This window comes from Astatotilapia calliptera, chromosome 6, assembly GCF_900246225.1.
Source record: "Astatotilapia calliptera chromosome 6, fAstCal1.2, whole genome shotgun sequence".
Lineage (NCBI taxonomy): Eukaryota > Metazoa > Chordata > Actinopteri > Cichliformes > Cichlidae > Astatotilapia > Astatotilapia calliptera.
In genome coordinates this window covers 36,782,657-36,809,833 of record NC_039307.1, presented here as the reverse complement: position 1 = coordinate 36,809,833, position 27,177 = coordinate 36,782,657, and the positions used below count along the sequence as shown (strand labels likewise).

The 27,177-nt window shown below is 39.1% G+C and overlaps 2 protein-coding genes across 2 annotated transcripts in view; both read left to right on the top strand.

Annotated features, from left to right (window-relative positions):
- The window catches only part of LOC113024717 (creatine kinase M-type), a 29,045-nt gene extending 2,477 nt beyond the window's left edge, over positions 1-26,568 (top strand). The window contains exons 4-9 of the mRNA XM_026172005.1: positions 2,321-2,478; positions 2,776-2,908; positions 21,673-21,826; positions 22,629-22,752; positions 25,475-25,664; positions 26,025-26,568. Of these exons, the coding sequence (XP_026027790.1) occupies positions 2,321-2,478; positions 2,776-2,908; positions 21,673-21,826; positions 22,629-22,752; positions 25,475-25,664; positions 26,025-26,185 (920 nt within the window). The 3' untranslated portion in view covers positions 26,186-26,568. The remainder of the gene's footprint in view (positions 1-2,320; positions 2,479-2,775; positions 2,909-21,672; positions 21,827-22,628; positions 22,753-25,474; positions 25,665-26,024) is intronic.
- LOC113024718 (uncharacterized) lies at positions 16,431-21,665 on the top strand. Its single transcript, XM_026172006.1, has 2 exons — positions 16,431-19,839; positions 20,264-21,665. The coding sequence occupies exons 1-2, from the start codon at positions 19,630-19,632 to the stop codon at positions 20,915-20,917; spliced, it is 864 nt and encodes a 287-aa protein (XP_026027791.1). The 5' UTR covers positions 16,431-19,629; the 3' UTR covers positions 20,918-21,665.
- Positions 26,569-27,177: the final 609 nt, after the last annotated feature.

Here is a 27,177-nt window from a genome sequence, read left to right as displayed (position 1 = left end):
TTGAGTTTATTTGCTTGAATGGTTCATGGTTTCTTGTTGGTCAGGTTCCTTTTGAGTCTTTGTCTCATCCCTGTGTCTCCTTTGTGTCTGTGGTGTCTTTTGTGTTTATCTGGCTCCTCACTCTTGTCTCTGTTTATTCTCCCTGTGTGTCTCACTCTCTCTCTTTGTGTCTTAGTCATGTCTTTTTGTTTTGGCCTTGTCTCCCATTGTCTTTCCTCCATGTCCCATGTTCCATGTTTCAGGTTTTTCATGTTTCTTATTTTTCTTGCTTCAAGCAAGTCATAGTTCTTAGTGTCTAGTTTTGCCGAGTTTAGTTAGTATGTCTTAGTCTCCTCTAGCCTTTTGTTTTTGTATTTCCGTGCACAAGAAACGGCTCGCTTTTTGTTAAATTTCAGTTTTGTATCTGAGTGTCCACTTTTGGGTCCATACCACAAACACATGATCTGAGTCTGCAAATCTTTACAGAGAGGCCAAAACACAGAATTACAGCAACATGAAAATTAGTGAACAATTGGTAACTAATTTGATAGTATTTACATATATAAAAGAATTTGAGATTTGCATGAAAAAAAATCATAATTATCGTTGTTTCATTGTTGGTCTAACATATAATATAATATAAAGTTAGCACAAAAACTAAGGAAATTTGTTTGGTCAGTTATTTCTTTGTTCTAATTATGGTTTCTGGAAATAAATCTTTTATTACTGGAAAGCTTATTTCCCCTTAAATGATGCCATATTTGTAAGGAATATGTGCATTTGTGAGTTGAGAGTAGAGTTGAGTGGGTTGTCCTCATGGAAAACTTGCCAAAACTTCTCTGCCAATGCCAAACTTGCAAAGTTTATTTCAATAAATGAATTGTTTTAAATTTATACAATTATTATAAAAACGTATAAAATAATTATTCTATTAGATCTGTTTTGAGCTTCTGGTACTCCAAGTGCTGACAATTAGGATTAAGCAGTACCTGCTATAGCAGTTAGTTGATGTCTGCTCCAAGCATGCCACGTTTGACTGATCTGGACAGGGCCCATGCCACAGGGCAACTTTAATCTGGTGTTCGATAAAACAAAGGTGCAGTATCATTTGGATGAGTCCTAGTATCATATTCAGAGTGGCATCTAAGTCCCATATAATATGGAATGTGAGATAGGCCACAAAGAAGACATCACCACAAGAAGATCATTTCCTCACCCTGTCAGCACTTAGGCAATCTTTTACAAATTTGCAATCCAGAAATGAATGTTTGCATTACCCAGGCAATTCAGAGCAAAGTGCACACCGCCAGTCTTCAGTCTCCTGGGCTGCCAGGAGGCCTGTAATGACTGCCCTTCACAGTCAGGCCTGTTTGCACTGGTCTCTATAACATGTTCAATGGAATCTGAACATGTGGAGGAATGTTACATTCAGCAACAAGTCCAGATTTTTGCCTACAGCAACTGGATCATGGATCAAAGTGTGAGAAGAAGCACAACATTATTACTATTAACTGCTGCTCCAACTGAGTAAAAGTGTGATGTTTCTGGTTCTTAAATAGCACTTTTCTGCTATCTGAGCACTCAAAGCGCTTTACACAACTTGTTCATTCACCCAATCACACAAGCACTTTCCTAAGTTGTTAGTGATAACATTCATTCACCTATGGATGCATCGCAGAGCAACCTGGGGTTAGTATCTTGCCCAAGGATATTTGGCATGCGAAAATCCAAGACTGGAGGAGACTAGGACCAAACTACCAACCTTCCGATTAGTAGGTGACCTGCTCTACCACCTGAGCTACAGCCACCCTGCACTGGGAAAAAAAGGAGTGCCACATTGGAGGCAATTTCAATGCAAAGAGATACTGAGATAAGATCCTGTAAACAGTTGCAATGCTGTATCTCTACCTGTCATGATCCTGGGTTTGTAAACAGCATTTTCAGCTTTGGACTCTCAGTCTTCTATTTGATGGTAAATGGACTGGTTCTTATACAGTGCTTTTCTACTCAAACTGAGCCCTCAAAGTGCTTTACACAAATTGCCTCATTCACACCATTCACACAAGCACTTTTTGCTTACCCTATTTAAGTGCTATCTAATATTCACACACATTCATGCTCTGATGGATGCATAAAGTTTACATACTTTAAGTTTAAACACTTTAATCTGTTTTACTTTACTTACTGTTTTACTAATTAATCTGGACATTTATTGAAAGAAACCTTAAACGAATGAAGTCCAAAGTGGTAATTCCATAAGCATCTGTGGAGAAATTTTTAGGTAAATGTTTAGATTATTCACTTGGTCCTTCTGTCACTTTTGTTCCTTTTTTTAATGAAGGAGATTATTTAGGTCCTGTAGCTGTCGGGTGTGTTGCCGGCGATGCCGAGTCCTACATCCTGTTCTGTGATTTCTTTGACCGAGTTATTGAAGCATATCATGAACAGAAGATCACCAGCCAGACACCAGAGAGTGACTTGAACTATGACAACTTGAAGGTAGCTACTCAAAACACTGTGAATAATAAACCTGAAAATAATTGCAGCATGAATTGAAGGCTGTGTGCCCTACAATCAGCTGATTTCAGTTCGTGTTGGAGGATGAAAATATTGGAGCAGTTTATGATCAATAAAATTAAAGTAATGTTCATATGGACATTCATTTTATTGACTGATTTTTTTTAATTGATTTTATTATCAATTCCCATCCCAATTGATCTGGCTAATAAATTGTGTGTGTGTGTGTGTGTGTGTGTGTGTGTGTGTGTGTGTGTGTGTGTGTGTGTGTGTGTGTAGGGTGGTGATGACTTGGACAGATCGTACGCTGTACGCTGTGAGGTTAGTGTTGTTCGAGGTATTGAAGATTTCTGCTTCCCAACACACTGCAGCCGAGGAGAGCGCAGACGGCTTCTCACACTGGCTAGGCAAGGTACTGTAAGTCTTTATTTCAGTACTAACAAAGTACAGTGCCAGTACAAAAACACAATCAGTCCATCAATCCATCCATCCAATTCAGGGTCACAAGGACCTGGAGCCCATCCCAGCATTTACAGGGTGACAGACTACACCTTGGAAAAGTTGACAGTCAATTACTGGCCTAATAGAATAGAATAGAATAGAATAGAATAGAATAGAATAGAATAAACCTTCTTGGACCTTCCAAGAGAGAAAGTTACAAATGTGTTTTTCACTTAGCTGTTGCCTAAGAATTTACATCCTAGATCGTCCCTCCTTCTCCTCTGAGATATGGACAAGGAGTCTCACTATCTGTTTAACGTCTCCCATGAACTTACAGTGCCCCACTGTGTGTGTATGTGCAATAAGGTCCATTTGTGACATGCATATTTGCATATAACTAAGTGACAAAGTGATATTACTATCGATAAAGTGATCAATACATAGAATAAAGAAGTTTGCCACCACAATGGCTAACACTAGCATCACTGCATGTAGCCACGCTCTTTGAAGATCATCTTCGCTTATGAAAGTATTAGGTCACAGCAGTACTAGCTAGCTATTGTTTTTAGTATGCTAATGTGCTCTTTGTGAATAAAGTTTAAAGCAGCTCAAACTGTAAGAGCCAGCACTGAGCCTTGTTTTACACAGTGTTAGAGCAATAGTTGCAACCTACAGCTTTTAAATGATTTTTATTCATTAGTAATTACATGTAATTTTAATTAAATTAAAATTAGTAATTTTATTAAATAGTAATTATTCATTCATATTCATCCCCAACTGGTTATAGATGATTATCAAGGACCAAGTTAAGCTAATCCCAGCTTCTCTAACACTGCAGGTTGAATCTTGGCATTAAATGTCTGGTATGTTGCAATGAGTAGCATTTAACCAAGTACTGTACCTAGTCAAGTGTGTGATAAAGATACAGAAAGTAAAATTTTATTATTAATAAAATATATGTAAAGAAGCCAAAATTGATTCAGTTTATTACTTTTCTCAGAATGCTCTGTGCATATAAAGATCCTGTATGCTATGATGGGGAGCTCATCACCCATCCCAACTGCTGCTTCTGAGACCTCCGTAGCACTCGCCCAGCTAGATACAAACAATCAGTCTTCGCGAGAGTTCAACTTGGTTTCACTGGTGGAGCATTTGCAGTTACTTTTTTGGGCCCTAAATATTATTTCTAGAACTAGCATAAGTGAAAGTTTTAATCCATCCATATTCTTTTGTTTATCTGGGGCTGGATTGCAGGGGCAACAGCCTAAGGAGAGGAAGTCCAGACCTCCCTCTTCCTAGCCACTTCTTCCAGCTCACCTGGGGGACAACTGAGGCATTTCCAGGCTTTCCTCTGAGATGTACTCTATTCAGTGTGTCCTGGGTCTACCTCAGGGCACACTCTATTCAGAACACCATGCCCAGGAGGCATCCTAGTCAGATGCCCAAACCACCTCTTTGATGACTCGTTACGCTATATCAGCCATTCTCTGGAGAAAATTCATTCCCAATTTCCACTTTTTGTATCAGCAATTGCATTTTTTAAGTCACTACAAAGAGCTTATGACCATAAGTGAAGGTATCGATGTATATCAACCAACTGACAGCTTCACCTTCATACTCAGCTCTCTTTACCAAAAACAGACTAGTACAGTATGTAGGTCACTGCAGAAATCCATCTGTCAGTAGCACACTCCCGTCTCCCCTCACTCATGAACACGAAACAAAAACGTCTTTATTTTCACAGAGGTCAAAAATTTAGGTTATTAAGTCCCTGCAGATATTTTAGCTGATGTTTACATTTTCAATAGATCTTTGTGCATGTAGGTTTGTTTGTTGACAACAACTTCTCTGGGAGATGAGGACGCGCCCACATTTGTTTCATTGTAGAAGATGTTACGGCTTCAACAGCACTTTGAGTCAGCTTTTTGGCATTGGACTCCGAAACAGGAAAACCTGCTACCTGAACTTTATGCAGCAGAGATTGTCTCAGTGATTTTCGACTCTGTGTCCTCTGCTTTACTTCCTACTCGCTTCCTTCTTTAGCCCACAATTCAAATCATTCCAAAAGTGTCATGTACATTTATTGAAAAGAAAGTCTGTAACTTGCTCACATTTGTAGTTCTACTTGTTTACTGAATTATATTTAAGAAGAGTCAGCTTATTCACATAACTTAATGTTTTTTTCCATTTTTGCATTGTGTTTTACAGATTCAAGTTTCAATAAGTTTATTTTCATATACCCTGCAAAACACAAGTGGTTACATAGAGCAATGAAATTCTTACTTTGCAGTAAGAAACAACTAACTAAAATAAAGAGTCAACTTAATCCTAAGCATAGAAAATAGCATTGAAAATAATAAATGCAGTAAAACAAGTGATTTGTAGCACTTGTAGTTTATGTATCTTATGTGTGGGTGTAGTCAGAATTTAAAGTGCAAGTAGTTGCAATACTGTCACAGCGGTAATTTAAACAGAGTATGTACAAATTGCAAATTTAATAATTTAATAATTTTTAATAATTACAGTTCGACAATATTTCAGTGATTCAGTAGCCTGATGGCCTGTGGTTAGAAACTTTTTTAAGTCTGGCTGTCCTTACTTTCACTCTCCTGTAGCATCTGCCAGATGGCAGGAGCGTGATCAGTGTGTGCTGTGGGTCAGTTCGGTCCTTAATGATGTTGTGTGCCCATTTCCTGGTCCAAGTGTTGTAAATGTCCCGTAGTGGTGGGAAGGGTACTCCACAGATGAATTGTGCCGTTTGATTCACACGCTGAAGAGCGTTCCAGTCTAAGCTAGGAATCACCTTTGAACAAAAATCCCTTTTAAAAAATGCTCTATGGGTTTAATTTAGGGTTTAGTTTAAAGCACTTTATTGGGCAGAAATAAGGTGCAGCATATAAAGCCCTGAGGTTGGCCTCCTTGTCAAGATAAAGCCATCCCCAGCTTTCGGGTTAAGAAATTTCTTTTTACAGTACTCATGTTATTTAACCAAACTTTTGATGGTTGGTGTGCAATTTCTGCTTTAAATACATTCATTGTTTATATTTAACAATCTAAGCTCAGATTTCGAAGGAGATAGTGTGAATGTGTATAAATGTGTGTGTTTTCCACGTCATTTACACAGAACCTAAAAAGCATACAAAGAAAATTAATAGGCTGAATCAGTTTCAGCTTTGGTTTTCATCACATATATTTTATTAATAACTACATTTCACTCATTATCTTTACAACACATTTGATTACCTCTGGTCGCAGGTAGTTAAAAGATTGATTCCCATAAATGCCATAATCTTCCTTGAGAGACACTGTTACAGAAGTGTAAAACATTTAAAGCATAAATAAAAGATTCAATGAGCTTTACAGATTTTGCATGCGGTGTTCCTCTGTGGTCAATTTGACCCAAAGTTGTTTAAGCTATGTAAAACATGTCTATCTGTGTATGTGACCTAAAATTCTTACACCTCATGTTTAGGGATGGGTACCAGTAATGGCACCGGTTCTGACATAAACGGTAGTAACCAGACCGAAAAGCAGCGCACATTTCGGTGCTTTATTTCAGTGCTTTTTTTTTCCTGAGCTGTGATACACTTTGGATTCTAGCCAATCATTTTACCTTTCCAAGGATAGTAGGCGGGCCCAGGTATGTACGTTCTTTTAGAGCAGAGCTACAGATTAAAAATGGCAAAGGCGAAGCGGTCAAAGTCTGGCTGTATTTCACAGCAAAAGTTGCAAACTCAGCAGCCTGCAACAAGTGCTTTAAGGTGATACTGTGCAAAGGAGGTAACACCTCGAATCTGATGAAACACCTAGTGACGTATAGCATTTTGTTAAAAGCCGAGAAATGCGCCGTATTTGATAGCTTGCTGCGAGACCTCACACCGTGCACATCTACTGCGGGTGGTTTGCCTGTTATCGGACCCGGAGTTAGCAACATCCCCCAAAAACCCGAAGAGGAGAGTCCTGGCCCCTAGCCCTGCCAGTGTAGCAGTAATGATGACGGATGATGATGCAGCAGCAGCTGTTCTTCTCTGCATGAGTAGCTTAATGTTGTCCGTGTGTAATTTACGTTGAGTAGGCTAACCACGTTATTAAATTAATGCATGTAAGGTGAACTAGCAAACACCGTCGTAGTTACATGCGGCTGTCTTGTTGTTTGATGGCAGATACTCCCTTCACCCTGGCCAAAAAGGCTGAAATGACCAAAGAAAAAGTGGAAAACAGCTAAACATGAGAGGTTTTTGGACAAAGTTTGTGTTTTTTCCATTGATTAAGCACTGCTTCCAGCCAAGAGTGATACCATATATGCCCCATAGCTGCAGAAAAGGCTAACATTGTTATCTTTTTACAAAAAAACAGCTGAACATGAGAGGGTTTTGGACCAATTTTGTGTTCTCCATTCTTTAAGCACCGGTTCGAGCACCATTTAAGCACCGGCACCGTTTCAAAAGTACCGGTTTGGTACTGGTATCGGATAAAACCTAAACGATACCCATCCCTACTCATGTTATGGTCACTATATGTACCTAAAAGATTAAGCTGGGTATACTTTAGCACTGACCTGTTTTGTGGTTGACAAGATTGATCTCTTCACTGTAAGAAATGTATGTAAAAATTACCCGAAATAACTGTAAAATGGCAACGGTAAATTACCATCAAATCAAAAGGAGTAAATGATTGTAATATCTATATTAAATTTCTGTATATTGACAAATGGTGATTTGCTTTTATTTTTACACTGCTAATATGTTGAAAATATATTAATTTACAGTAATATGGCACATAGGTGGCTCACCCTACAATTCTATATGAATGACAATCTTTCCTGCTTTTTTTCATTTGAATTTACAATTTACAACTGTATGTTAATTACTCAAAACATACCGTGCTTTTAATTTTAACAAAATGTCAAAACATTGTTAGAATTATTGTGAAAATTATGGTGAATTTTTTTATATATATAATAAGCTCAGACCATTTGATAAAACAGTATATCTTAACAGTAAATATGAGCAATTACTAAAAATAAGTTCTACAGTCTCACCAAGTAAATAAGACAGCTATTTACAATGAAAAAAAGATTTTGTGGCCTAAGTAATGGCAAAAGGCCATTTTCTATTGTAGAAGTCATTAGCTTACAGCTTTAAGTGTTTAAGGTATGTGCTGACTAAAAATAAAGACAAGATGATAGTTTATTAAATTTTAATGAAGTTTGCAGATTGTTTTGGTGAAGTTTAATAAACTCAGCCGTCTGCTCCTTGCTATCTAAGATATAACAGGACACCGGAGTAAATTCGCGAGCGTCTCACACTTCTGATAAACAGTTGTCTGCTTGACGTTTATTCAGCTGTGTAAAAACTATAACTTTAATCTCAGCCAAACCGATTTACTCAGGAACAAATAAAATGCTAAAAAAAAGCCAAACAATAAAATTTGTAAGTTATCTAAGTGACTATATCATGTTTAACCTGAGTAGCGAAAGACGGCGGTGGGTTTGAAAACGATTTGCCGGGAGTCCGGTGTTCTCAGCGGCTCTAGTGAGCCTTGAACCCCGGCTAGCTATTGAGCTGGTGGGTATCAGATGTCTCCGAAAACGTTGGCGCACTTTTGAAAATATGTGGTGTCCTGATAAACTGAGCAGGTATTTGAGGTTTACACAGCTACATTCTCGCCTGAAAATATGTTAAATGTTTATTTTGTGACCCAGAAAGAATAATAAGAGTAAAGTTAAAACTAACTAGCTGCCGCCATTGTTGGAAACTGAGCTGGGCCGCGCTATGAATTCTGGGATAGGTTGGGCCACGAAGTATACACGCGACCCATCCTTCAAATCTGGGGAAATGAAGGCCGCATTTGTCGGCCACATTTGTCGGAGTCTTCGAATTTGGACAGGCTTCGTCGTGTTGCTGTAATGTAATTGGCCTAAAAATGCGGGCACAGCAGGATGTGGTTCCTGAATTTGGACACAGCTACGATACCGGACCCTGCTTCTTCTTCTTCAGGGTTTAACAGCAGCTGGCATCCTTGCACATGCAGTGCTGCCATCTTCTGTTTCAGTCCGTTATTACACTCTTAAATCCTACTACTTATTCCTGCGTCTTTTGGGATCTTACAAAGCTTCAAACGACGATTTTGATAGTCGACCTAATCGTGACTAGTTGACTAATCGTGGCAGCCCTAGTCAGGGTATAAATTCAGAGGCTAAATGCCCTTGTACAAGCACACCCAATTCTTAGGAGTGCAAAGCTACAGCACAATGGTGTATAAAAATCCAAGCAGCTAGCATGTGTCTCTAACAAATCAGAGAGCTCCTTATATTGCACAGCAATTGCATTGCCTTTTCAAGGACCAGAAGAATCAAGGAAATGCTGAAAGACATAGTTAATCTGTTAGCTAATCCAAGAGCTAATCCCATAGTTAATTCAAAAACTATACTAACATAATCCACCATCCATATAATCGAATCCACAAACTAACAGGAAAGAGAAATGCGGTGAGGAAATGGATTTGAAAATGTGAAAGTGAAAATTGCATTTTAAATATCAGAAATAAATGTTTGATTTTTGAATGCATTTAATTACTTTTCTTTTTTTTTAAAGAGTATTGTTATGTTGGTGCTGGAAAATAAATTGGAATTATATAGAACATATGCGGTAGAGCAGGGCGATATGACCAAAAATATTTATCACGATATACATTTGAAAATTTGTGATAACGATATAACTGACGATATAATTGACACTAGACAAAATACTTTACAACTCCACAACTTTATTAGTGCAAAAAAACCCCATCAATGTAGTTTCACTTAAACAAGCAGCTGTTTTTTATGTGCATTAAAGTTATATAAAAATGTAACAGTGCAAATTCCTTGCTGACAGTTTAACCAAAAGGCATTTCCAGTGGAAACTGGCCGACATATCCTCAGCACAACCATGTATAATATCCACAAAACTTAAAAAGAGGTTATACACACACAATACGGTAATACTATGTTGAAGCGCAGTACGTATCAGAGGCGGAGCCAGACATTTGAAACACCCGGGGCTTAGCCCTAAAGGGTAGTATGCATGTGGGATTTTTTTTTCTTTTTGGGGGGGGGGGGGGGGGGGGGTGTAGAAATGACTGAAAGATTAATAGGCTGTGTTTTGAGTTTTGTTCAAAAAAGAATGACTTCATATAGGAAAAAAATATATATCACATATGCAGGACACCTTAAGCTAGGTTTTTAATTAAGCAGCGAGGCAAAACAAAATCAGGGCTGTATCAAGACACAAGGACTAAACCCCAATTCAACCAGACCAAGAACTGATCCAGAATTAAAACAGGACTACAACATTTCAAAATCAGGACTACTGAGGACTTAACCAAGACAGAACCAGAATCAGAACTAGATGATAGTAGCACTAAAAATCATCATAGACCTGCACTACACTTTTTTAATTCTACCAAAGTACAATATTTAGATTGAGAAAAGTTTATATAATTATTTAGCCTTGTTGTGCAAACAAGCCTGCATAACTTAATAAATATAGAATTTGAAAAATAACAAACCTAAAAAGAAACACTAGGTACGAGATACATGAGGACCTGTGACACAGTGATACTTTGGTAAACAACCATGTGACTAACATGTTTGTCTCACCTGCTCTTGTTCATCTCTGTTCTGTCCTCATTCTCCTCTCTCTCCCTCTTTGTGCTGACAATTATCAAATATACAGTTGAAATCAGATATTTACAAACTCTTCAGATAAAAACAGTTTTTTAATTGTAACATCAAATCAGACTAAATGTTAATTTTTTTTAGATTGATAAATATAAAAAACATATTTGTTAACTTTAAGAGCAAAGAGAGAAACTATCTGTATTTCTTAATTGCAAATGGCACCAAATTGTATTCAAAATTGAGCCACACTTATGGAGCTCCACAATTCTTTTCCTGGTGTTTTGGTTGACATCTCTTGATTTTCCCATTTCAAAGAAACAGACTCTGTGTTTTGCCTTATATGCATCCACAGCTGTGCCACCAGTTTACTCACATGGACTCTACTAACCAATCAGAAGCTTCTTCAGCTCAGAATGGAATCTCTGGAGTTTTCTTATTAATTAACAATAAACTTAGTGTATATGTACTCCTAAATTTGATCAAAGTGATAAAAAATAGACCGCTCTGTCTCTCTTTATTCTGACATTTAACTAATTCAAAAGATATTTCAATATTTATTTATCCAAAACAAACAAGTTTACTCTAAATTGATGTTGTACAGTAAAAAAATGTTCTTGTGTTTTCCATAAAGTGTAAATATCTGGTCTCAACTGTGAATAAACTGCTGTGTATTGAAATTCCTCTTGTTTTGCATAGAAATATACTGAACAACATACAAAGCATAATCAATAAAATAACATCTACCAGAGTTTTTTCTTTGAAAGAAGCTCCTTATGTCCATTCTTGTATATCAGTACATTACTGAAACTGATTTATTTAGCCGTGGAGGGAAACAACTGAAAATATGAAATAAACACACATGTAAGCTAAGACTCTCTAAAGAAACAGCATTGTTGTTGTTCGGCTTTTCATTTCGCCATTTGTTGATTCACTCGAAGACCAAGTAACGTAATATGGGTCAAGTGATCAGTTTGATATCAATCTTTCGTGATGCACCGTCATATTTACATTATTTGTACAGTACGAATGATTTGCTTTGGTACCTGGTCGAACTTCAGTTCTGCCTGGCTGCGTTTCTCCAACAGCGCACTCGCAGGCAGCAGCTGCCCCGCCCCGCTTAGTGCCTGAGCTCGGATCATACCAATTTTAGGGGGGATTTACGCACAGTCGTAAATTCCCACAGTGTGCACTATGTGCTTCGAATATTGTGTGTAGTTTTTGTTTTATACAGTTGTCAGCCAGGCATCTAACTATGAAAAAATTACACTCCAAAAGACCCCGGGCTTCTGACAAAACAACCCGGGCTTAAGCCCAGTAAGTCACCCCCCGCTCCGCCACAGGTACGTATCACTCCGCGAGGCGCCTGCCTACGATAGCCGTAATGCTCCGACAATCCATCAAGCGGTGTGGGTTCGTAGCTTAGCAAAGTCGTACTAAAACATTTGACAGATTTTTGAGCGCCGTGTACATAAAATCGTTTCGAGGTCAGTAAACACAACCAGAATTCATACATAAGGCACACGGGATTATAAGGGGCTCTGTTGATTTTCAGAAAAATCAAAGGATTGATTTTAACTGTGCCGTATTTTCCAAACAATATGGTAATAACGACGGCCCGCTAGCATTCGCTACCAAAAATAGTGCTTTGTTGTGTATCTGACGGACGAAAGCTAAACCAGTTCCACCACTGAAGTTGCAGCATTTTTACAAACCAATTCTGGTTCATCCGTTTCATTTAACGATCCACTTTCGCTCTTCTCATTCTGCGTCGCCGCCATGTGCATATGTAAACATAGGCACTGCGCATGCGCGTTTTACCCATATTCTATCGCCATGTTTCATTTTCCTATCGTTGCCCAAAATTACACCGGTATTACCGTGAACGGTATGATATAGCCCAGCCCTAATATGCGGTATTATAAGGTACTGTCTTTGAATGGTATAAAGAATCCCATTAAGAGGAGTAAGATAGTTTCAAAGCTAAAAAGGGAACAAATTGATATTGCGTTTCTACAAGAAATGCATCTATCAAAGGAAGAACTTGAGAAGTGGAAGAGAATGGGGTTCAAAAATATTTATTATGCCTCACATAGATCAGGGGAAAAAAGAGGAGTGGCCATTCTGATACCGAACAAGGTTGGTTTTGAGTTTACTGGAGAACATAAAGATAAAGAGGGAAGATTTGTGTTGGTGAAAGGGAAAATGGAACAGGAAGACGTCACGCTGTGTAATATATATGCACCCCCTGGTAGTAGTACAGGGTTCTTTGAGGGTTCTTTATTGCCACAGAAAGTGTTGGAACATGTATATGTGCAGGAGATTTCAATTTACTTCTCCATCCAAAATGGGCTACAACTAGCTGAGACCGGCGGGGAACTAAATTAGAGAAACAAGTAAAAACAATGTTATCTGAGTTGGGGCTTATAGATATATGGAGATATTTACACAAAAATGAACGCAAATTTACATTTTATTCAGCAAGACATGATATGTACTCAAGAATTGATTACTTCTTTACTTTTAGTAAAGATCTCTACAGAGTGAAGGATTGTATAATAGGACAGAGAGATTTATCTGATCATTCGGGACTAACTATGAAGATTGGGTTTAAAGCTAGCCCCAAAAACACCTATGGAGGCTTAACACAGGTCTGTTAAATAATGACTCATTTAAAAGAGAAATGGGACAGGAGTTAAAAACATATTTAGAACTCAATGACAATGGAACAGTTAATCCTACAATTTTATGGGATGTGGCTAAGGCATACCTTAGGGGTAAAATTATTGCAAAATGTGCAGTCCTAAAGAAGGTGAGAGCAAAAAAGCTGTCAGATTTACAGGAAAATTTGGAATAATTGGAACAACTGCCGGTTAAAGAGGAGAGCCACAAAATTTTAAGTGAGGAAATTGAAAAAAAATTAAAATATAATAGACAACGGTGTTATGAGGCAGGACCCAAAGCTGCTAGGCTATTATCATGGAGACTCAGGAGGCAACAACAGGAGAACACTATTCATAAAGTTCGAAATTTAAAGACAAATAAGATAACTAATAAACTCGAAGAAATTCAGAGAGCATTTGAAGAATATTACGCTGAGCTATACACACAACTGGATAAAGCAGATGAGCATAAGATTCAGAATTTCTCATCCAGCCTAGATCTACCATTTATAGGTAAGCAGCAGAATGAAAAACTCGTCAGAGGAATATCAGCAGAAGAGATTAACACTGGGATCTCAAAACTCAAGACTTTTAAAGCCCCAGGATGTGATGGATTTCCACCAAAGTGGTATAGGCAGATGAGGGAACCCTTAGGCCTCTTTTAATTACACTCTGAGTGGGTGGGGGGGGGGGCGCTCCCACCATCGTGGCGGGAGGCGTATATCTCTGTCATACCAAAAGCAGGGAAGGATAAAACTGACCCCAGAGGTTATAGACCTATTAGCGTGTTAAATATAGACTATAAACTATTTGCTGCGATTTTGGCTAAGAGGTTAAGTACTTGATGCCGCTGCCTCCTCTATCAGCGTGGGCATCAATGTAACAGGCTTCATTGGTAACAGACAAACAAACGATAATATCAGAAGGGCCATTCATATTATTGACCAGATACTTAAAGGGAAAACTGGAACAGTTCTAATTGGGCTTGATGTGGAAAAGGCATACGATACGGTCGGGTGGGAATTTCTGTTTCATGTGTTGAAGAGATTTGGGCTATGTGACAGGTTTATTCAATGTATAAGAATGATTTATATGTCTCCAACAGCGAGGATCTAAGTTAATGGAAGCTTCTCAAATCAGATAACACTACAACGTGGCTGTAGGCAGGGCTGTCCGTTGAGCCCACTGCTCCTTAACCTTTTCATTGAACCGTTGGAAGAGACTCGATTGGAGGGGGTTACAACAGGGAACGTGGAAAATAAAATTTGCTTGTATGCAGACGACGTGCTGGTAGCGCTAGGAAACCCGGAAGAGGGAAATCCTCTGCTTATGAAAATACTGGAAGAATATGGCAGACTGTCTGGTTATAGACTAAACATTCAAAAAACTCAAATCTTGACATTCTTTTTTAACCCCTCAAGACAATTGGTAGCAAGATATAGATTTGGATGACATCAATCTCAAATGGAGTATTTGGGGATCCTGCTGACAAAAGACCTTGCATCGTTATATGAAGTTAATTATAATTGGGTGAACAAGAAGATATATGAAGATCTGGAGAGGTGGGATTACTATCTGGCAGCCCAGATCAGACCTCTAGTGTGCTGGTGTAACTCTAAGTTTGAGGCAAAATGGAAGGACATTGAGCTTTCTTTGATGGATTTCCCAATACAGTCTGTTCTGGGCAGGGCCGGCCCGTGGCATAGGCCGTATAGGCAAATGCTAAGGGCGCCGTCCATCAGGGGGCGCCACGCCAGTGCCACAAATGTTGGAAAAAAAGAAAAAAAGTTGGTACTATTATTTCTAAATACAAAAAATAATCCCACGTTAATTAAAATGCAAAGTAAAGCTTATTTAATAGAAATATTATTTGTTAGAACATTACGCCCCCCTCCCCGCACGGTGCGCCCCCTCCCTCCCGGTATCATGGTTCCTTTTGGACGTCACCACATCAAAAAGTCAACACAAGATGTCAAAACGGCCAAAACTGTCAGGTGCCCAGGGAAGAAAAAAGAGAAAAGAAGAGGAGGAGAAACGAGAAAAAGACAGAGGTAGGTAACGTTAGCCTACATGAAATTATTTGTCTGAATGTGATAGTAACCTAAATTTTTAGCATTAAGCTAATGTTACATGAGTCGCTAATTGCTAATCAATAAATAGCTAGTTAACTGTTTTAACGTCAGTTAATATTGTGGAGGGGGCTAAATTGTTATGGAAAATAATAATGTAACGTTAGGTAATTACAGTACTCCCACCTTTCCCACCATTCCTCATTTGTATTCATCTTTTAAGCAGGTGTTTTTTGTTTACATTGTTATTGCCTTCTGGTTAGCTAACATTTACCCTGCAGGTAATAGTCACTTTTCCACCCCTGTATATATTATAGTTGTAAGCCTAGTTGTTAAAGTGCACATCATTAATGTTAATTAAGCAATATCACATGAGAGGGAATGCTGTTTTTTAATATGAGCACTGCTGTGATTCGGTCAAAGATAATCATAACATAACATTCTCATATGATATTATACTGTTACTTTGCATTCTGCTATTCAGCATTTCACTGTAATGATGACAATAAATTGAATCTAATCTAATTTGCACATCAGTTAACATCATACATATATCTCTTTGGTTTTTCATTTATATTATATCATTTCATTTTATTCCTGGAATCATATGTTTTTATTATTAGACTTTAATACTCAGTGGTGTCACATACTCCTCTCTTCAGATGCACTGTTGAAGTTTCTAAATCCCACCCCTGGGCCATCTACCACATCTACCGCTGCTGCCTCCACTTCAGCAGCACAACCCACCAGTGATGCAGCTTTAGCAGCACAACCCAGCCATGATGCAGCAGCATCAAGCGGTCTTCCTGTTGCCTCCACCTCAGCAGCACAACCCACCAGTTTTGCAGCAGCATCAAGCGGTGTTATTGTATTTCATATATTCATTTTTTTATTTTTTGTATTCATTTATTTATTCATATATTTTTTTATCTTGTTAATTATTCTGATTGTGAATTTGCTTTCTTTAAGTAAAAAAAAAAGGTCAAAGACAAAGCTATTCAGTTTCTTGTGAGTACATACACTACACTGCCGATGTAGGGGGGTGCCACCTAAAATCTTGCCTAGGGCGCCAGATTGGTTAGGGCCGGGCCTGGTTCTGGGGTCTCTTGAGAGTTTACCACAGGCATATCAGATGCAAAATTTATGTGTAAGTTTTTCCCTGAAAAAATGGGCAGATGTGATTAAAATTTTTGGTCTTAATAGGGAAATAGGGTTGCTGGGATGGCCAGCGTATCTCCCACGCTTCCTTCCAGCATTGTTAGACCATAAATTCAGGGAGTTGTCCAGGCATGGAATCACTGCAATCTTGGGGAGCTGATGAATTTTGAGGACGTGTCAGATTTAAGAGATCGGCAGGGAAGATTTTTATCGTTACCTACAGGTTCGGAGCTTCTTCCGGAAGGAAATTAGAATGCTTGACGCAGATGCTAGTGGGGTGATCCAAATATTTATGGATGCTTATGGTGAGAACATTATAAGAGGTACTATAGGCAAAATGTACAGAAGTTTTATAGCTATGAAAAAGACCTCAACAAGATATGTAAGTCATCAATGGTAAAAAGAAGCAGGTATAACTATCTCAGAGGAAGATTGTTGCGGATGTGGAAAAATGTGTTATCTACCACAAATTCTTTAACATGGTGAGATTTTGGATGGAAGAATTTAATTAGATTGTTCATCACACCAAAGCAGAAATCCAAAATAAGTGGTTCAGGCGCTTCATGCTGGAGGGAGTGCGGGGAGGTCGCTGCAGGTTGCTTTCATGTCTTCTGCCCTAAACTGAAGACCTTTTGGGAGGAGATTAAACAAATGGTGATGGATGTGCTGGAAGTAACACTGGACTTCTCCTTTAATACCATGTACCTTGAGAATATCCCTGAGGATATAAATAAAAGAGACTCATACTTTTATGGTTGCATTCAAAAAGGCAATTACTAAATGTTGGTTACAGACATTATTAACACAATTCATCATATGGAACTGATTACCCTCTCACTGCGGCTACAGAAGGAGAAAGGAGAGAGACTTTGGGAATGATGGGATCGTTATACGTCAAGAGACTAGAAACTGATACCTCTGTGATGCAGAGGGACAGCTGCGAATTTGTTTGAATGGAACATGCACCTGTGCAATATGTAATATATGTAAGTAAAACAAGGCGTTGTGTATTTTGGAATATGTGAACATATGTGAATGTGTTAGTTTCCCTTGCCCTCTTTAGTTCTGTATGTAAAATAAGATGAAAATCAATAAAGAGAAAGTATTAAAAAAAGCTTAAGCAAACTGCTAATTGTGACAGTTAACCCTTGATGCCTGTTAAAACCTCCCAATTCTTTGATCCTTGGGCTGAAGGAAGAACAACACTCGGTGTATAACTGTTCAATCAACAATTTTAATCCATACAATTCTTATCATTTCATACAAGCACAATGCGCAATACATCCAGGCTGGGAGACGTGCACGAAGAGGGTCACAGCGGATCTCAAAATGTCAGACCGTTACTCAAACTCTTATAGCCTCTGGTGGCCCCCACCTAGTCATAAATGCCTAAACATCCACATACTTTCTGTCACTGAGCCTAAGTTATGATCTTGGCTCCCTGTTTTTCTGCTTCCAACAAAGGTGGAGGAGAAGCTCTCGTGCAGTCTGCTCTGTTCTCTCTACAATCAGAAAAGCAAGACCATGATTCTCTGCACACAGTAATCTCTTTATAAATCAGCAGTATGGAATGTCATAAAACAGTGTAACTCACAGTAAATCAGCAGTATAATATAATACAAATCAATCTAATAAATCTAATGATTTTCACATTCTTCTAACTCAGGAGTATAATGCAAACTAAAACTACACAATGATTACACAATCTATAATAAGAAGTATAATGTGGCCTACAGCAGTATCATGATTCAATCATTTTGATTAAAGGTATAATGTAACATATGACAGTATAATAATCTCACATGCCTCATGTCAAGAATGAAGACAATGCCATGTGTGACTCTTGTGCGAGTCTATTTAAGAGTAGTTAAGTGTTACTTTATTAAGATTAGTGTGTTACTACATTACAGTTTTTCTCCGTTGGTTTGGCTCATTTCTTGAAACAGAAATTACATTCTCAAAATAACATAGACAAACATCCAAACCTCTTGGCAAATGTTCACAACAGAATGGCATTTCTCATTCAATTTATCAAATGGCAAATGCCTTAGTACATGTCTCAATTGTCTCAGTGCATCTTTGCAAATGATTAAGTAGCCTACAGTTATACAGTTAGCCCACATTTAGCACATTTTCCAAATGAATAGATCTTGTAGATCTAAACTGATTAGTTGATTCTCAGTCTAATGATCATTCATTTCATTGTATAAGTACTCGCATGCACAACTGTCTGTTCAATTGTCAAAATTGGTCAAGAACATAATACCATGAATACCATATATGAATTTCTTTGAACATTTGATAAATTGATGACAGTCATCGACAGTCAGGTGAAACTAGACTAACAAAGGGGGAGTGTCACACACAGGTGTGTTCCATGATTGTGTGCTGCCAAACACAGACACATAGAGCTTGACCAGAGCCAGTCCGATCTCTGAACATGGATAGACAAGGCCAAGCAAACGGACAAGGGGAAGTTCTTCCTCAAGGAAGAGGAGGAAGAAGAAGAAGAGGAGGAGGACTGAGAATGCGTGGTGGAGGAATAGGGGGAAGAGGCCGAGGTGCGCGAAGACACTGTGCTGTCCCGAATGAAATTTGGGCCACGATTATAGACCATGTCATAAACCATAGCCTCACAATGGCATAGGCAGGTCGTCGAGTGCAGCCTAATGTGCCTCACTCTACAGTCTCCTCCATCATCCAAACCTTTCGCAGGGAAAACAGGTATGTACTCTATGTAATCTACGATGGAATTATATGTTGTATAGGACAGGGCACTGTGCGTGAGGCAAAGAATGTATAACTTACTGTAGAGATTTTGTGTGCATCTGCCTACAGTAGTAGGTCTATACTAGCAGGTGGAGAGGACTAGTGGAATGTTTTGATACTAAATCTGACAAGAAATATATTGAACTAATTACTGTAAACTATGGAATTACATATTTTATACAGTTTAGAGTAGTATTCCAGTCACTGTGCAATGTTGCATTAGGATCGTGGTGAAGTTACTGTGAGTAAAACAATAATACAATTACACTGGTAACTTACTGTATTCTGTTCTTTGTGTAGGAGTGGATGACAACCTCGCGTGGGTGGCAGAGGAAAACTGCTCAATGAACAACAGGAAAGAGAGATTTGTAACATGGGGATGGCAAATAATACCATCACATTGAGACAGATCCGTGATGCCATCCTTCAGGACGATCATATATTCCAGAATATAAACACAATAAGCATCTCCACAATAGACCGGGTTTTGAAGAAGCATCAGATGACAATGAAAGAAATCTACAGGGTACCATTTGAGAGGAACTCTGACAGACTGAAGGAGCTGCGCTACCAGTATGTAAATGTAAGTCAGTTACTGGTTGTCTCTCATTATAACCTTACCTGTAATCACAGTAAGCAGTAGTTCACTTATTTGGTTTCAATACCTCCTTTACCTGATTTCAGAATCAGTATTTGCTTCATCTGACTTCAACAATTTCAACAGAAAACTGCAGTTTACTGTATGATACGATTCTCATTATAATCCTTATTTTGTTGTCTCCCAATCAAATCTAATACTGTGGGTTTTACTGTAACATCTCAGTAAGTCATCAGTATTTCCCACTCCCCTTTCTATCAAATACCCCTGCAGTACTTCCTCATAGGCCTATCACTAGTTTAGAACCACTGGAGTAGTGGCCTGACCTGTGGGGGAGAACATGTAATTGTCTAACTGTAGTATATGACTCTTCTGTATGACTGATTTTATGTTCTTTACTCTATTTTAGAGAATAATGGCATTGGAAGGACATGAGACCCCTCACATCCTGGTGTTCGTGGATGAAGCTGGCTTCAACTTGGCCAAGGGCCGAAGATGTGGCCTTAATATTATTGGCCACCGGGCCACAGTGGATGTCCCAGGTCAGCGAGGGGGCAATATAACTATGTGTGCTGCCATTTCTGAAAATGGTGTGGCCACTCACATCCCCAGTCTTGGCCCATACAACACACACAAGCCCCTCATCTTCTTGGATCACCTTTATACCGATTTTATCCCTGAAAATGAGAGAGGTCTCATAGGGCCTCACCTACCCATTTATGTAATTGTGTGGGACAATGTCAATTTCCACCATAGCCCACTCATTAGGAGCTGGTTTGCAACGCATCCAAGGTTGGTCATGGGGTTCCTACCACCTTACTCTCCTTTCCTCAATCCGATAGAGGAGTTTTTCTCTGCTTGGAGGTGGAGAGTGTATGAGCATCATGCTCAGGATCAGCCGTCCCTGCTCCATGCTATGGACGCAGCGTGTGACGACATTACAGGAGATCAATGCAGGGGATGGTTGCGGCATCACACCGTTTCTTCCCTCGTTGCATTGCAAGAGAAAGTATCCGCTGTGATGTGGACGAGAATCTGTGGCCAGACGGACAACAGCGTGTAAATAATCAGGAGGGTGAAGACAGTGGACAGCAACCACTGAATAAGTCCTTGTTTTTTGATTTTGTGTTCATACAATTTACTACTGTAATGTACATTTTCTTTTTACATATGTATGAAATTTTCTTTGCGTGTGAATAAAAAATGGTTATCATTTCCTTGGTAGTTTGAGTGATGTCAAACCTTGGAGGCTACTCTTTTCTGTTGTATATTGTTGGTCCTCTGCCATAGTGACAAAACATCTAAACATTTTGTATGGCAGTACTCACACAATGCCAAAGGGACGATGCATTTTGGGGGCACTAACTATTCAGATTAGAAAGAAATGTAGTTTTGACACATGAGGGAACTGTTATGGGAGAGATATGAGCGTTTGCAGGTGGACCATGTTGTTGTGATCAACTATCCAGGTTTATTTTGACAAAAGCACCAAGAATGATGAGAATGTCCGATCTGTGTCGAGAAATGAGCCAAAGCTATTGAGAAGGATCTTTGCCATTTTGGAGACACTGACTGTTTAAATGAGAAAGGGATTTAGATTGAAGCCCGAGTGAACAGTTTTGGAAGAGATATGAGCTTTTGCAGGTGAGCTATAGTGTTGTGCTAAACTGTAAGATTGTTTTGCCAAATGATCTTAGAGTTTTGAGAATGTAATTTCTGTTTCAAGAAATGAGCCAAACCAATGGAGAAAAACTGTAAGATTTTTTGTCAACAAGGTACCAATGACACCAAACTAGTTACCAATCTCCTGTTTTTCAGCTTTGCAGCAACTGGAACAGGAGCTGGCAGGTCGACTTCTCTTACTAACGGACTTAAGCCAAGAGCAACAGAGTGAGCTGAATCTTAAAGCTCCAACTTCCTTCCAGCTCCGCATAGGTGTGGCCCGGGACTGGCCTGATGCCAGGGCAGTTTGGTCAGTATGGTTTTCTTGGATATAGAACCTGCTCTGGTCGCAGGTAGTTACAAGTTTGATTCCCATAAATGCCATAATCTTTCTTGAGAGACACTGTTACAGAAGTGTAAAACATTTAAAGCATAAATAAAAGATTCAGTGAGCTTTACAGATTTTGCATACGGTGTTCCTCTGGGGTCAATTTGAACCCAAGTTGTTTTAGCTATGTAAAACATGTCTGTCTGTGTGACCTAAAATCCTTACACCTCGTGTTATGGTCACTATATGTACCTAGAAGATTAAGCAGGGTATACTTTAGCACTGACCTGTTTTGTGGTTGTCAAGATCGATCAGTTTTCAAAATGAAATGAAATGGCAATAGTTAAAAGACAGCTTGAGATTTCAAAATCAGGACTTTTTAAACTAATAAGTGATATGGGGGTGGCTGTAGCTCAGGAGGTAGAGCAGGTCATCTACTGATGGGACAGTTGGTGGTTTGATCCCTAGCTCCCTCAGTCTGCATGTCCAATATCCTTGGGCAAGATAATAACCCCAAGTTGCTCTCCAATACAGCCATCAGAGTATGAATGTGTGTAAATGTTAGTCAGAAAGCACTTAAAAGCATAGAAGAAAGTGCTTATGTAAATGGGTGAATGTGGCATGTTGTATAAACTGCTTTGAGTGCTCTGGGTTATATAAGAGTCAGTTCATTTACAATCTTGGCTACATCCATCTTTTAAATACAATCTATAGTCACTGTCAGCTTGTGATGTTTAAAATGAATTAAAGTCAGATGTTTAATGTGCCATAATTTTTCATGCAGGGTGAGTGAAAACAGGAGCCTGTTGGTCTGGGTCAACATAGATGAGCACCTCAGGCTGGTATCAATGCGAGAAGATGCCAATGTGGCTGAAGCTTTTCAATGCATCTGCATCAGCTTGCAAAAGGTAAATTTTAATAAATGAATAAATAATCCTAATAAAATGTTCACTGTACCCCCTCCCCCAACTTGTTGCTTGTACATTGGGTTTTTTCCCAGTGGATGAGAGGGCTGCCTCTCTGCTTCTTCAGATTGGGTATAGGTGCTGACTGTCATTTGCACACTTTTATGCACCAAACAACAGTTGAGATTCCCTACTCTTCTTGAAGCTGCTGGGTGTGGTGCTGAGTGTTCCCCACCTAGCATCTTCATTGTCCTAACAGGGAACTTCAACACTGACTTGGGCAACAAGTCAGGTTTGTTATTGGACTTCTGTTGAAATGTTAATTTGTCAACAAGAATTAAGATGTGCCGTGTGCACTTATAAACATCCTAATGTTTATAAGTGCACATGGCACCAGGACACCCTAATTTGCTGGCTACTGACCAATTTTATAATTATTATTATCCGATCTATAGCAAGGAAGCACAATGCACTTTCCATCCTAGTCATGTGCTGAATGAGCTCTTTATCCTCTCAATGATATTTGATTGTGCATGGGAGTTTATCATGTGTACATGTGTTTTGTGGACTTGGAGAGGATTCAGATGCGTCCCTTGGGGGATCCTGTGGGAGTTGCTTAGGGAATATGGCGTATCTAGCCTTTTGCTATGAGTAGAGATGGCACGATACCACTTTTTTATGTCCGATACCGATACCGATATCATAAATTTGGATATTCTGCCGATACGATATGAATCCGATATAGTGTTTTTTAATCAACAAAACTGTTTTTTAAAATATCTTGCTGCATTTTGCAAGTCTGCAAGTTCATACTCAGTTTTAAACAACAACTACACTAAAGCTATTCTGTTATACCTGTATACAAAAAAAATATTTCATAGTTCAGCCAATACTGATCAATCTAATAAACTTAGAACCTACACCATCCTCCCTATTCTGGTATTTTTAAGAGTACTTAGCGTAAATATTAAGCAACCTAACTAATAGGGTTCCAACTCCCAGCAACAACAAAAATAAATAAATAAAAAATAGGGAACCACCCCTCACGCGCCACCTCATGATGCTTAATCAACGTAATCAACCTTAATTTGATGCAGTGTGAAAAAAAATGCACAGAAATCAATTATTTTTCAAGAAATATTAAATAGATTCAACATCTTTCTTCAACAAAATTGCAGACTGCACAGATGGTACCTTCCCAAAGGAAAATGTACTATAGCTTACTAGGGTAAATATATTAGACTTAATAGTCACTATATACAGTAATTGACTTCTATTCATTTTACATCAAATTAAAACTTTGGGTGTCAGATAATTATTTATTAAAAGCTAGACATTTTAAATGAGAATAAGAAAGAAAAGTATGTCTTTGTGCCCCCTTTTCCCAGTTAATGCCCTATCGGCCCCCCTGGCTAAACTTTGCTAGATCCGCCCCTGCACAGTTACCAGCCGTCAGCTATGTAGAAAAAGATCCTGGTGTAGAAAGTAATATTAAATACATTCTAACAATAGCTGATCAAGCTTAAACGTGCTGCTGTTGTTCAGCCGCTGGTTTGCTCTTTCTGGCGCAAAGTGGACCAAAAACAAACAAGAGAGACTCACGACAGAAAAGCCGATCAGCTGATCATTAGCAGTTTCACGATTGAAGTAGCAGCCGGAGAGCGAGAGGCAGTCGCTCGTTAAGCTTAACGTGGGAATGCTTTACAAACATTCAGAGATGGACTTACACACTTGCTTTACTTCTCTCGGGGATAACTTTGTCGGAGATGAAATGCCAGGTTGCTAGCGAAGCTCCACATGCTATCCAGACCACCGACAGGTCCCGCATGCCACAGCTGCTCTATCACGTGATGCATACTGCTCCGACGTTCTGAGGCGAGTTACGGCGTGTTGCAAGTTTTGTGAGGTGCTTTCGTGATATTTAATGGATCGGATTACATTTTTTATTTTTCTCCGATATCCGATCCAGTAATTTAGGTCAGTATCGGACCGATACCGATACGTAATATCGGATCGGTCCATCTCTAGCTATGAGCTATTCAGTCCATGCACAATCTCAGTAAGAACTTGGATTCCCAGCAATAAGTTGAACTCATTCCCAGTATAAATTTAATGTAACAGGGCTCAATACTATAAATCATAAATTTTATGGTCAAAATTTCTAGGCAGAACCAAGTGGCAGAAGGTAGATGATGTTGCTTTGTTGGCTTCCTGAGATCAGAGGGAGCTGAGTATGAAAGAGAAGTTGTTAGTTGACCTGTCAGTTTACATCTATACCCTAACTTATGGTCATGAGTAATGACTGAAAGAATGAAACTGATACAAGCAGTGGAAACTGGAGATAGTTTTCTCTGGCTGCAATAGCTAATGAGTTCAAGTCATTCAAGAGTGACTCACAGAAAAGGGGCTACTCCTCCAACTTGAAAAAAGACATCTGAGGTGGGTGGGGGTGAGGTGGGCTTGGGAATTTCTCAGTTGTCCAACACGTGAGCTGGAAGAGGCAGCTTGGGGGAGTGGGGGGGGGGGGGGGGTGTCTGGACCTCCTCTCCTTAGGCTATTGCCCCTGAAACCCAGCACCAGATAAACAATAGAAAATGAATGGATGGATATTTGTTTTTCACTTATGCTAGTTCTAGAAAAAGTACTTAAGGCCTTAAAAAGTAACTGCAAACGCTCCACCAGGGAAACCAGGTTGAACTCATGAAGACTGATTGTTTGTGTCTAGCTGGAAAAATACTACAGAGGTCTCAGACATCCCTTTATCTGGAAGCAGCAGTTGGGATGGGTGACGAGCTCCCCGGCTAATGTGGGTACAGGTCTGAGGATCAGCGTCCTCATCAAACTGCAACACCTTCCCACACATAAACACCTTAAGGATGTTCTGAACAGACTGAGGATCAACATGGACAAAACAGGTAAACAGAAGACCTAGATCTGATATTTCATAGCTTCAAAACTTTGACTAAGTTTTGAATTAATTCATATTAAATCAGTTTTTGCTTTTTAAAGAACTTATTTTAACATTGCACTCAACAACGAACAAATCCTCCCTAACAAAAAAGTGTAACTTCAAGGGCCAAATTGTGTTATATTTCTTCACGTCAATATACGGGCCACAAGTAGGGATGACGTGGGTCAGTATCAGTACTGGTATTTGGTTTTAGCAATACTCATGCTGTATTTACCTGGTATCAGATCAATACCACATTTGCTACATCCCACACCACTAACTGTCAGTGTTGGATTTAAACTTTCCAAATCTCCTCATTTCCCAGATTCCCCGGAACTCTATAATATAAGCAACATGGCAACCTTTGGCTTTACCGAGGTCGCACTGACCCAGCTGGTGGTGGACGGGGTTAAGCTACTTACCATCATGGAGAAAAGGCTGGAAGGCAACCTAAGTATAGATGAGCTTGTTCCTGCACAGAAGTAGACACATTAGGAAGACAAGTGGCTGAAGGAATACTAGCAAAAAGAAATGATTGCTAAGAAGACTATGGAAAAATATACCTTGCCTACTTTGATCAAGATAAAGATTAGGTTGACAAAAGTTTTACTTTACAATGGGACTTCACGATGGATTAAAAAAACAGATGACATGAATTAACTAATGGATCGCAAAACACTGCAATTACAAAGAGTAATGTATTTCTTTTACAGAGAATACGTGTCTGATGGAAAACAGCAAGAAACAAATCCTTCATAAGGCACTCACTGAAATCATTTTAATCCTTATTGACTGTTATTGGTGCACAGTAGGAGGAGTCCATAGGGACTAAGTAAAGCGCTATACAAATGCAGGCCTCTCTGGTTCTCTTCCACAGTATGTCTTTTGTTCTGTCTTCCTTCCCTCACCCCAACTGGTCATGGCAGATGGCCACAGCTCCCTGAGCCTGGTTCTGCTGAAGGTTTCTTCCTGTTAAAAGGGAGTTTTTCCTTCTCACTGTCACCAAAGTGCTTGCTCATAGGGGTCATATGATTTTTGGGGTTTTCTCTGTTGTATTATTTTTAAGAGTGACTATTGTTGTGATTTGATGCTGTATAAATAAAATTGAATTGAACTAAATTGAATTATCTGGTGATTAAGGGAGTTGCACTGTCACTGCATTGAATTCTTATTGTGTTTGTGTTATTAATATTATATGGATGACAAATGTCTGTCTATTTCTATGTCTTGGATTCCTAAGATCTCCTGAAAAAAGAAATACTACAAACAAATGTCTTATCCCAAAAGTAAATGGGTTGGGTGGGCCGCTCTGGGTCCTGTGGGGCTTGGCAGTGCTGCTGTTGCGGGCCCCGGTCTGGCACACTAAATGGCATCCAGAGGACAGTTTGTTTATTCAGCCTCACCTGTGGTGCCGGTGCCCACCTTTCAATTTTAAATACATGTAATTGAGGGTTCTCGTGAGGGGCCGTGCTGACACC